The sequence below is a fragment of the Fundulus heteroclitus genome, unplaced genomic scaffold (genome assembly GCF_011125445.2).
Source record: "Fundulus heteroclitus isolate FHET01 unplaced genomic scaffold, MU-UCD_Fhet_4.1 scaffold_47, whole genome shotgun sequence".
NCBI lineage: Eukaryota > Metazoa > Chordata > Actinopteri > Cyprinodontiformes > Fundulidae > Fundulus > Fundulus heteroclitus.
The window spans coordinates 1547641-1559158 of NW_023396890.1; the positions used below are offsets into that span (position 1 = coordinate 1547641).

Here is an 11518-nt window from a genome sequence, read left to right on the forward strand (position 1 = left end):
GGACGTTAAGTTTACTTTTGTTCTGAAAATAACATTTAAAACAGCCGTCAGGTGGAGAAACGTCCATCTGGTCATTATTATGAACATCTCTGGCTAATAAATCAAGCACACCCTCTCACAGTGAAATATGCCTCCCTGCTACGCGAGAGAAGATTGTATTTAAGACTGGAGTATAAAACCAGCAGTTTAAGTCAAGCCTGAATTCTTCGCTGCTGCCACTTAAGGGAATCGAGTCCGATCGTGAAACCTGAAGCTCTGCTGAGCTGCAGCCGTTGTTGCACCGGTCCACAGGGTTCTGTGCAGGTCCGGGTGTTCAGCTGTGGGTCAGTAAATCTAAGAGTTTCTTACGTTTTTTTCAACCTACACGTTTATTTGGGAAATACGGCACAACTGATGCTTACTGACGCCAGCACTGGTTCAGCCACTAGATGTGAGAATCTGACATGTGCAAACCAATGTGGCTGCAATAAACAATGAGCAGGCGCTCCAGTAAGACAGTTGAAGCTACGCCCAAGCCTGGGCCTGTGATTTTGGAAGCGTCGCCTTTTGCATGAGATCAAGCAAAGCCCAACTGTGAGGCCGGATGAAATATGGATCCACGGAAGCCGTGAAGAGCTGCATATTTACAGAGCTGCTGGTATGTGGCAGAGCAGCGTGGTTTTTCATGCAGCATACGGGGTACGGTCAGACTGCAGCCGCTCTCTGAGCCGTCCATCTAAAGGCGCGATGACAAAGACTCTTATATAAACTGTTCTGTGTGTGTTTACCCAACTTATCCGCTGGTCGGTGAACTCTACAGCTCTGATAGAAGAACATGTGAGCATCTTTGTGCAGAGAGGAATGTCTGTGTCTGACCCGTGTTGCTCTTTCCATGTGGATGGTTGACCTGGAAGCTCGACCCTGGATGTGCTACTACCCCCCCCACACACACACACACACACACACACATTGAACTTGCTTTCTGCATTTGGACATAGAGCCTTTCTAGAGCAGCCTGTGGAGAATGGCAGTGTCTCCTCCACCTCTCTGTAATTATACATTATCGGGATCCAGTGCAGGCAGGAATAGATTTGAGCAGTGATCTTTTTTTTTTTTTGTTTTTTTTTTGGGGGGGGGGGGGGGGGGTTGCATTGCAGCATGATGAGCAGGAATGGATCATTCCTCCATCAAACTGGCCTTTTGTTTAGTTCAGCTTTTCAAAGCAACAAAGAAAAAGAGGATCCTCTTTGAGATGAAGCATGAAGGCAAGAATTAAAAGATCCAGAGCATCGTGTTGTGAACTGAGCACTGCAAAAAGAGAACTAAAAGTAAGTAACATTTTCTTGAAATTAATGTATTTGATCTTGCTTTGAGCAGGTAAATAAGATTATTCGCCAATGGAATGAGTATTTTTACCCCAAAAATAAGATGATTAGATATACTGCACTTGAAATAAGATGATGGAGATGAATTGTTCCTATTTTAAGTGCAAAAATCTTATTAAATTGGCAAATAGTCCTATTTATCTGCTCAAATCAAGGGAAAATACTTTAATTTCAAGAATTTTTATTTTATTTTTAGGTCTGCAGTGAGTCTTTGACAAACAGGCCATGGTTGAGATCCAAATCTGTGGAAACCCATTCTGCTTCAGGAACATGGTTCCTGTTCCTGTTTTCCCCACTTCTCTTCCTCCTGTGTCTGCGATTAAGGCTTCTGGTTCGTTTTTACACGTCGTTCCCGTACTACACGCTCCTGAGATCCTCTGCTTGTGGCCTGGTGCCACTGCTGCTCTCTGAGGGGACAAGAAGCGAGCTGCAGATTTCTGGAGCAGCAGCTCATCAGCTTACAGTCTGCAGGCCCTCAGACTGCCGTCCATCCGTTTCTCCAACCCTTCCTCCTGCAGAGCTTCACCAAAATGTGTCTGAGGGCCCAGCCTGCCTGGCTGTCTTTCTTTCACAGAATGCCAGAAGTCCTACAGGACTTATGATGTCTGCGCTGCTGCTGCTGAGGTGCAAAAATAAAGGATTTGCTGACAAAGCAGAACGGGCTCCACCCTGCCCTGAAGCTCCTGTTTCTTCTGAACACCACGACTCGTGTGTGGGAGACGGATCTTTACGGCTTATATGAGCATGAATATACTCGCAGTCCTGGAGAGGTTCTGCCCGGTCATGTTAGTGCAGGGGTGTCTAATGTGTGGCCCGGGGGCCATTTGTGGCCCACAGAATGACTTTGTGTGGCCTGCTGCATAAAAATTCAAGAAGAATAAAAATCCGCTGCCCCTTCCCGTCAGGTTAACGCTGAAGTCTTTTGGAAAACATGCAGACAAATACATATTTTCCTAATATGAGAAGCACAAGCTAATAATCTTTTATCAGATGTATTTTTTTTTTCTGTTAATCTGATTTGATAATAAATAATTAACATCGGCTCAGAAGCAGACTTGGGGGGAGCCCATGTATTAAAATTGGCAAAATAAAGTAAGAAAGAGACCATGTTCCTGTTTCTGAGAAAACACAAAACCAAATGTAGTTGAGGATAAAACAATCGGGACGATTTTGAAAACATATGAGACGGTTCCAGGGTTTAAACTGTATTGATTTACAGAAACCAGACTTAAAATATTTATTAAATTGATCATTTAGCAAATGAAAAAATAATAATACAATACAATACAATTGTTTTCTTTAGTGTTTTCAGATGAAAACATGGATGCATTAATGTTTAGATGCATCTCCTCCTCACAGATTCTCTGGTTTTGAGGGGAAAAGCCGAACAATTTCATTTATTTTTCATAATTTCAAAAGGAAGTGTTGCTTAAATAAAACATATCTGTGGTGCATTTTCAAAGAAAACTCACCGCTGGAGAACAGCAGTAAATGGTTACATCTTAACATCACTGAGTCTCCATGACAATCATCAGACACCACCTATCGGTACATTTCTAGCGTTTTTTAGGAGGCATGCATGGAGGTAAAAGCTTTTCTCTGTCCTACCATCACAAATATAAACATGCAAATTCCCAACAGGAATTGTGTGCTTTGTTCAGATCGAGTTTCCCAGCAGCTAACACCCTGGCTGGGTTTTAAATTAAACTAAGAGGAATATGTGTGAATGCACCTTATCCCCACTGTTAGGTACGGTGAAGGATCTGTCATGTCCTTGGCCTGTGAGCTTTGTTGGAAGACCTGGCATCATTAACTCTGAAATACGAGGCAATTTTAAATAAAATAGAGGTGCAGCACTTAGCTTCTTACAAACCCAGTAAAATGTTCCTTTGTGACAAAGCTTCTAGTCAGAGTGGCTCATGTTACCCTGAGCTACCTCTATAGTTATGCTGCTATAGGCTTAGGCTGCTGGAGGACATCAGGGTCTATTTCTCTCTCTCTGCTGAGTTCTCCTACTGCTCTCCAATCTGCATTGCTTGTTGTTATTTCAGCTTTCAACTTTTTGTTCTCTCTCTTTCTCTTCATAGAAGGTACACCTGGTCTGGCGTTCTGTTAGCTGTGACATCATCAGGGGAGGCAGATCATCCTCTATTACCATCTAACATAGAAAGTACTCCTGGGTCAATGTGAGCTTCTGAGCTTTCTGTGTCTCTGCTCTGTCTTCTCTAAGCCCCAGTGGGTGGAGGCAGATGAGCGTTCACACTGAGCCTGGTTCTGGTTCTGCTGGAGGTTCTCCTCCCTGTTAAAGGGGAGTTTTCCTCTCCACTGTCGCTTCATGCATGCTCAGTATGAGGGATTGCTGCAAAGCCATCAACAATGCAGACGACTGTCCACTGTGGCTCTACGCTCTTTCAGGAGGAGTGAATGCTGCTTGGAGAGACTTGATGCAACCTGCTGGGTTTCCTTAGAGAGGAAACTTTCTCACCAACCTGGAGGATCTGATGGAAGCTGACTTTGGAAAGAACCTTGAGATGATAATGTGTTGTGAATTGGCGCTATATAAATAAAGTTTAATTGAATTAATACTCACTTCTACATAAATATAATCGTTGTTCTGTCTCAGTTGCCTGTTTGGGGTTTTCAAACCCAAAGCCTGCAGGTCAGATCATCCTCCACTCTAACCCAAAGGACTAAAAGTAGCAACAGGACATTTAGATTCAGTCCGCATGGGTTTACTGAGCTAGCAGTTAGCGACTTCCTTTAAGCTCACTGATCATTTGTAGATTTAAACAGACAATTAAGTGAATTAAGCACAGGCCTGCAGGTATTTCGGCAGGTTCTGCACAGCTACAGTCAAAGGAGACCAAGAACAGCAAAGTGTTCACCCGGCTGCAGTTTGGATTGACTTTGTTTTATCACAAAGGTCTGAATGCAAACTCTTCACATTCATGTGTTTAAAACCTTTTTCCATCTTTACTGGCAGCCTGTTGACAGATTCCTCAGCAGCCATCAGTCTGATGGAAACTTGGTTCAGAGACAAAGAGCTCCAGAGTTTATTTTTCAGTGACTTTGGGTAGCGAGAGAGGGAGACCACATTATCTGCCAGTCTTTAAAAGTTGCATAATTAGACCGGTGGTTTTAGGCCGCAGTGGAAAATATTTGAAGCACAATGCAGTGACTCATAAAACCGGTCCAAACAATACACTAGAATCTCATAATAACACACATCTTAAGACGATTAGATAATGGAAAGACATTTTATGGTTCCATCTAGGTTTTCCTTGCCATCCCTTCTCCTAAACTTGATTAATTTTGGGGTTTACGGCCATGTGTTCGCTGTTTAGTCTCCGGCTTCCCCGGGTTGTAACCCCTCAGCTCTGAAATCCGTCAGGCGTCGCTTATCTGGACTGAAGCTCATGCACACTCCCTCCATTTCTTCCTCTGCTACACAGCGCCGCACCAACAGAAGACGTCTTTTCATGGCTGCAGACTCGCAACGGCCGGACAGGCATTTCCTGTGGGTGGGACCTGAGACATTCTTTGAGCCAGGCACCTCAGCTTCCTGTCTCTGAAAGACACGGTGTCTGGACCCGCGCGCGGAAAAGGGCTCCGTCTGTCCCAGCTCGCATTGGGAGCAGCAGTGGATCAACAGAAAAGTGTTCAATCAGGAAATGGAAGAAGTTGGTTGTGTCGGTGAAATTAAACCCTCGTGTAAAACTGAAGATAGGATGATCCACTCCACAGATCTGGCCTCCTGAAGGAGCAGCTGTGAGAAACTGATGATGAAAGGTTATAGGAAGACATGTTAGTGTGACAGCAACATGTGACACAACGCAACTCTCTGACCTGGATGCAAAATGCTATGTGAGACAGAAATATAACCCTACACATAAACCTCAATGCACCATTTCCACAGCGGCGGCAGCATCATGCTGTGGGAAGACTTTTTTCCAGCGTTTTTGCAGCTACAGGACTGTCTCAGAAAATTAGAATATTGTGATAAAGTTCTTTATTTTCTGTAATGCAATTAAAAAACATGAAATGTCATACATTCTGGATTCATTACAAATCAACTGAAATATCGCAAGCCTTTTATTGTTTTAATATCGCTGATTATGCCGTACAGCTGAAGAAAACTCAAAAATCCTATCTCAAAATATTAGAATATTTCCTCAGACCAAGTAAAATAAAAAAATTATAACAGCAAAACAAAATCAAACATTTGAAAATGTCCATTAATGCACTCAGCACTTGGTTGTGAATCCTTTTGCACAGATTAGTGCATCAATGCGGCGTGGCATGGAGGCAATCAGCCTGTGGCATTGCTGAGGTGTTATGGATGCCCAGGATGCTTCAATAGCGGCCTTTAGCTCATTTGCATTGTTGGCTCTGGTGTCTTTCAGCTTCTTCTTCACAATAGCCCACAAATTCTCTATGGGGTTCAGGTCAGGGGAATTGGCAGGCCAATCAAGGACAGTAATGCCATGGTCAGTACACCAGTTACTGTGAGAATCTGATGTCGTCTCTTAACCACTACCATACTTGTGATTTAGTTTACTGAACCAAGCTGAGTGTTTTTCAAGGCTCAGGAAACCCTGCAGTGTTTCCAGTTAATTAGACGATTCAAGTGATTAGTTGAATAGCCTACTAGTATACTTTTTCACGATATTCTAATATTTTGAGATAGGATATTTGGGTTTAAGCTGTAAGCCATAATCAGCGATATTAAAACAATAAAAGGTTTGCGATATTTCAGTGTATTTGTAATGAATCCAGAATGTATGACATTTCATATTTTTTAATTGCATTACAGAAAATAAAGAACTTTATCACAATATTCTAATTTTCTGAGACAGTCCTGTATGTTTAGCACCATTTATGGGGCCAGAGTTCAAACACACGGCACATTTTTTATTTATAGAAAACTTTGATAACCACAAATAATTTTCCTTCCACTGAATATTTATGTGCAACTTTGTGTCATAAAATCCCAGCTAGAAACGTTGACGCTGTTTTTAGTGTGACAAAATTTATATTTCCACTATAACCCAGGGTTTTGAATTAGGCGTAATAAAGAATCAGTTCCCTCTGAGGTTAACAGCTGGACCAAAGTGTTGCTATCTGACAGCTGGAGCATTTTACACCAGAAACGTGGGTAACTGTGTCTTTATGATCCAAACCTTCGTTTACAGTTCCACACAGGCACTTTAAACAGAAAGTAAACTCGTTTTAAATGCGTGTTCATTTAAAATGTGTCCAAGAGCTCCCCTTAGATGAACAAGAGAAACAAAAAGTGCACCGTTCCAGCGTCATTGGGGGACGCCCAGGAGCCAACATTAAAACAAAAGCACCTCACAGCATCCACAGGACCCACGGAGGCCACACCTAACAACCCAGACCTGTTCAGGAAACCTCCACTTAAAACCATGGCAGTTAGGGTGCAAAGGTTTAAAACTATTAAAAATTCCCCATCTTAAAAAAAAAAGCCACATTATTAAAAGATTTTTTTTAGATTTAAAAGGAAATTACAAGATTTTAATTTCTTTGGACCATGATGATAAAATATTTTTATCCTCTTTGGAGATTTGTACCTCTGATTATATATATTTTTTTTTAAAGGATAAAAAGCAGACATGCCAAATGTTAAGCTGGGGAAAGGTAAGTTGTTTTTACTTTGCTTCTTTTCTTACTTGCTGGAAACCTGGAAGGTCTGTGGAGCGTTCGTGTGAGTCTGCTGCCCCCTTATGGCCAGCTGTGGAAGTCAAACAAATTCTCCAGTAACTCGTTTATTTAATTTGTTTATTGAAATACAAAAAAAATAACCATTTCTTTAAAACTTTAATAACTCTCCTCTCTGTGCTCCATAGTTCAGATGATGCTTCATTTTTTCTCCCACAGGGAATAAAGAAGCTCTATTTGCTCAGCATACTCAAATCCAGGCCTGCAGGGAAACAAGGTTGGACATAAAAACTGAATTAACATTTCACTTCTAGCGGCATCCTTATAAGATTACCTACCACCATAACACCTTCTGGACAAAGGATTTATTTTTCTGTCCAAATCTCACCGTCCGGGCGTCTCCAGTATCAGAGGGATGTTGTCCAGTCTCGGCTCGTTGACGATGTCCCGAAACGCTGAGATTCCAATGTTCCCTTTACCGATATCTTCATGTCGATCGAGGTTACAGCCCAGCTTGCCTGTGAAAACCACCCAGAAAGGGGCTGAAGAGACGGCAAACACCAATCTTTAAGATACAAGCTGCCATCCAGCTGCACCTTTGGAATCGTTGAGGTGAACGGCTTTCAGGTAGCGAAGCCCGACTTCCCGATCAAACTGGTCGAGCATGGCCGTCACTCCTCCCTCTGCAGCCAGGTCATAACCTTCCATGGAGAATAAGTCAAAGATCAACAAATAAAGCCGACGCCCTTAAAGAATCACATTTAGATGATTTAACTGCATGTAATATAGATAAGAAGAGCATCTCTTACCGGCTGCAAAGGCGTGACAGGTATCCAGACAGACTCCCACTCTCGTCTGGTCCCTCACTCTGTCCACGATGCTCCTCAGCTCTGAGAACTTCCCCCCCACTGTGCTGCCCTGGCCGCTCATGTTCTCCAACACTGACCCCGCATCAACACAGAGAACGGGTTTTCAGTAGAACCTCCATTTTTTAATTTTTCTCAAGTCCACCACGAAAACTCAACGGAACAAAAAGAAAATTGTCTTTTATTAAAAGTGCATTAATGACACGTTTACAACCAGTTTTTGTCTTAAATGCTTTTGCAACTTTTGTTTGTCACTGCAGTTTAGGGTCGTACATTTGCTAATATTTTGCGTATTTTGCTCAGAAATGAGGGAAAACATAGAATGCTGCCTTCAGTTTGGGAGGACTCTGAAATGTATGCCTGAAAAGCAAAATTACTGTAAAATTCAGCAGATTTTCGGTCAAATTTGCAGGTGTGGACACAAAGTCACCTAATTTTTCTCTTTCTTTTTGCTTTTTCTTACCTACTCCTTTTGATCCATGGTATAACGAGGACACACTGTGTATATATTTGATGCACCTCGTCCTACATGACTCCTCTTTCCTTTGATTACTGAGCCAATGTGACATGTTAATTTCTCCAATGTGAGATCAATAAAGCCTATCTTATCTTATAAGACTGCACCGAGTACAAATTTTGCAAAGCTTTGACCTGCTGACACAGATTTCAGTTTCTCTTTCTGACATATAATAAACAGCTTTTTTTTCTCCACTTCCCAGATAGATTGAAAACCATTAAAAAAAAAGGTCCAAACAATAATATATCTACAGTTAGAAAAACAACAAAGATTTCTCAAAAGCTGCCTCTCTGGGTCCCTCCTACTGAAGTGAAATCCTCCAGATAAACCCGCCTCCTTCATAAAACAGATTAAAGTTCACAGAAATATCAGATGGTACTTTTTTTTTTTTTTACAACGGCTGTTCATGTTTTAGATCGTTAGATACATTTTCCTGTACAATCATCATGTACATCAGGACCAGAAGGAACAGAGCAGTCAGTGTTACACAGCTCTGCATGTTAACCAGATTAGTAATATTATGTCACTAATAAATTTAATGTGTTAGCATGATTAGCACAGTGGCATCAATAACTATAAACTTCCTGCAACGTCACGTAGAAAGACTGAAGCCGTTCCTGAACTGAGATTTTTAAGCCTTCTAACGTTTCCTAGTCCAACGTGTTCGATGCAGGGCAGCATTTAGCGCCTCAGGAGGAGAAAACGGAGCAACTTTGCTGTAAAACATTCAGACGGTCGGCTAAACTCCACCGCCCTGCTGTGACGGCTTGAATGAACCTCCTCTATAGAAAATATGATGAACCAGGACTCTCCTTCACTCGGTAACAACTTCCACACTGCTGCCATCACTCCGACCCGTGAAGTTATTCTGGTTACGTGGAAAATTGTCTGATTTGGGTGACAGGCTGGTTTCTCATTGCTTCTTTAAACAAAATGATAGAAATCCACCCAGAAGCTTTGACTGGTCCAAAGCCCAGCTGCCCGCATCATCTCCAGAACCACATCGTCATTTAAAAAGTGTCTCAGCTTTTCTCCCTCCATCCACCTGCATAACCTTGAATGTTTTTCAGGTGCCTTTAAATAAAAATCTATGGTTATTTATACTTTGAAAGATGATCGTGGTTGAAATTTATTTCCTATTCCATATCGGAGACTAAGTGCAAACTTCCTGTTGATTTTCACCTCTTTGTGCTGCAGATACAAACCGACTCTTTGGTTGAATACGTCGTGTTTAGGCGCGTCGTCTTGCCTTTTACCTGTGACCACTGCAGGTGTTTGCTGGTGGGCGTGGTTAATAGCGCCTGCTATCTTGTCCACACATTGCTCAGTGGAGATGGTGCCCAGGGAGGAGCCAGGGTGGAAGTTGTAGAGGTTGAGGCCCAGGAGGCTGCAGCGGCTGAGCTCGTCCACCAGCAGGGCTTGGCTCTTTTCAAACACGTCTATTTTAGAGCGGTAAAAAACGGAACAGGAAGCGTGAACTTATGAAGAGCCTAATGAAGCTAACGAGTTAATTTAGATAACTTGGGGAAATGGATGGAAGAAACATCAACACAACGTGTATTCAAATAAAAATATCACGCCTCTGGACAAACCGTCTTTAGGAGATCCGCAGTTCATCAGGTAGGAGCCATGAGGCAGGATGTGAGCCGGGTCAAATCCATGCAGGCAACATTGCTCCTGAAACTTTTCTGCAGCGTGCTGGTCCAGCGCAGGCCTCTTCCAGGACCGCTGAGAGCCCAGGAAGAGAGCAAAACTGGTGCCGCCCATCTCTACGCTGGACTCCACGGCTTTCCAGATTCCCCCTGGAGATCATAGAAGAATTTTCCAGATAGATCACAATGTAATGATAGTTTTAACAAGACTGCAAAGCTACTCACAAAGAATTTAAACCGACTCGTATGAGTAATTAAAGGAAATTAGTAATTAGATGACAGCATAGCTACTGGGAGGTAAAGCTAACACCAAAACGTTTACTTTTTAATTACAAGCTGTATGCAACAAAAGTTCGTTCTGTATGCACTCTGTACATACAAAATGACAAATAAAGATGTCCAAGTCTAAAAATAGAGTTTTCAAAAATATCAATGCTCTGAAAAATACAGATAATCCAGATACAAAATATGAGGCAAACGAAGAAAAAAAGCCCAAAGATCTAAGCAAGCCTTTGTGCAAACAGCTTTAAAGTGGCGGCAACAAAGTCAAGCAGCAACAAACTTAACCAAACATGTGAAGGGCAACACCTTGGCCTCCATGATTAATTCCTACAGTTTAGTAAATTAAAGTTCCTGTTCATAATTTAATGCATTAAACGTGTTACTGATGTTAGCGCATTAACATTGAGATAGCATGTTCAATGTTGAGATTGAAAAAGGTGAGTTTTTCATGTTCATAAAATGTTTTTTGTGCCTTTAGATATGCATTTTTTTAAAAATCACAAACGGTATTGAGTATCGAATATTTTTCTGGGTTTTTCTTAGTATCATGGCATCCCTACACCAAAATGTCACGTGAAAGGGGTGGATCTAACTGGCCGTTTTGTCCGGTTAAATAAAAGTTTATGTCTTAAAACGTCTGATGTTCCAAGGTGATTTGCAGGTAATTTTTTATGACACAGATTGGAAACTTTTCATTTTGAACACAGGTGGCACACAGGACCAGTCTTCAGGGGGGGTGATTGGGGCTCTTTTCCAGATCTGCACCCAGGGGCCATAAAAATCCCACAGCCGTCCCTGGTGAGAGTACAGGAAGACGGCGGTGAACTTTACCTTGAATAGGAACATGAGCTCCAATGTATTTGCTGCTCGCACCGGTCCTCCTTCGCAGGTCTCCCCTCTCCTCGCCAGCTTCCGTCTCCTCGTTTCTCCGCTTCTTTGCAGCCACTTTCCTCGGAGCCATCCTGTCAGCGAAACGTCTTCGCTACAGAGTTACTTTCGCGGGCTTTTCTCGTTGCCGTTGAGCCGCTGATGGGCCGATCTACGGAGCACGGTGGCTCTCTGGGGCTACTGTGGAGTTTATGAAGGTCAAAAAGCGAGTTTTATCCATCCCTCCTGACAGCAGCCAGCCAGTCACAGGGCTTCCCCGCAGCTGGCCAC

General features: G+C 42.5%; 1 protein-coding gene across 1 annotated transcript; it reads right to left on the reverse strand.

Moving 5' to 3' along the window:
• Positions 1–7146: 7146 nt before the first annotated feature.
• si:ch211-141o9.10 (probable endonuclease 4) lies at positions 7147–11489 on the reverse strand. The gene is made up of 7 exons (XM_012863044.3): positions 11192–11489; positions 10019–10228; positions 9683–9865; positions 7853–7984; positions 7640–7744; positions 7432–7561; positions 7147–7305 (listed from the first exon to the last, which is right to left on the reverse strand). Exons 1-7 carry the CDS (start codon positions 11319–11321, stop codon positions 7245–7247), a joined length of 951 nt encoding a protein of 316 aa, XP_012718498.2. The 5' UTR covers positions 11322–11489; the 3' UTR covers positions 7147–7244.
• Positions 11490–11518: the final 29 nt, after the last annotated feature.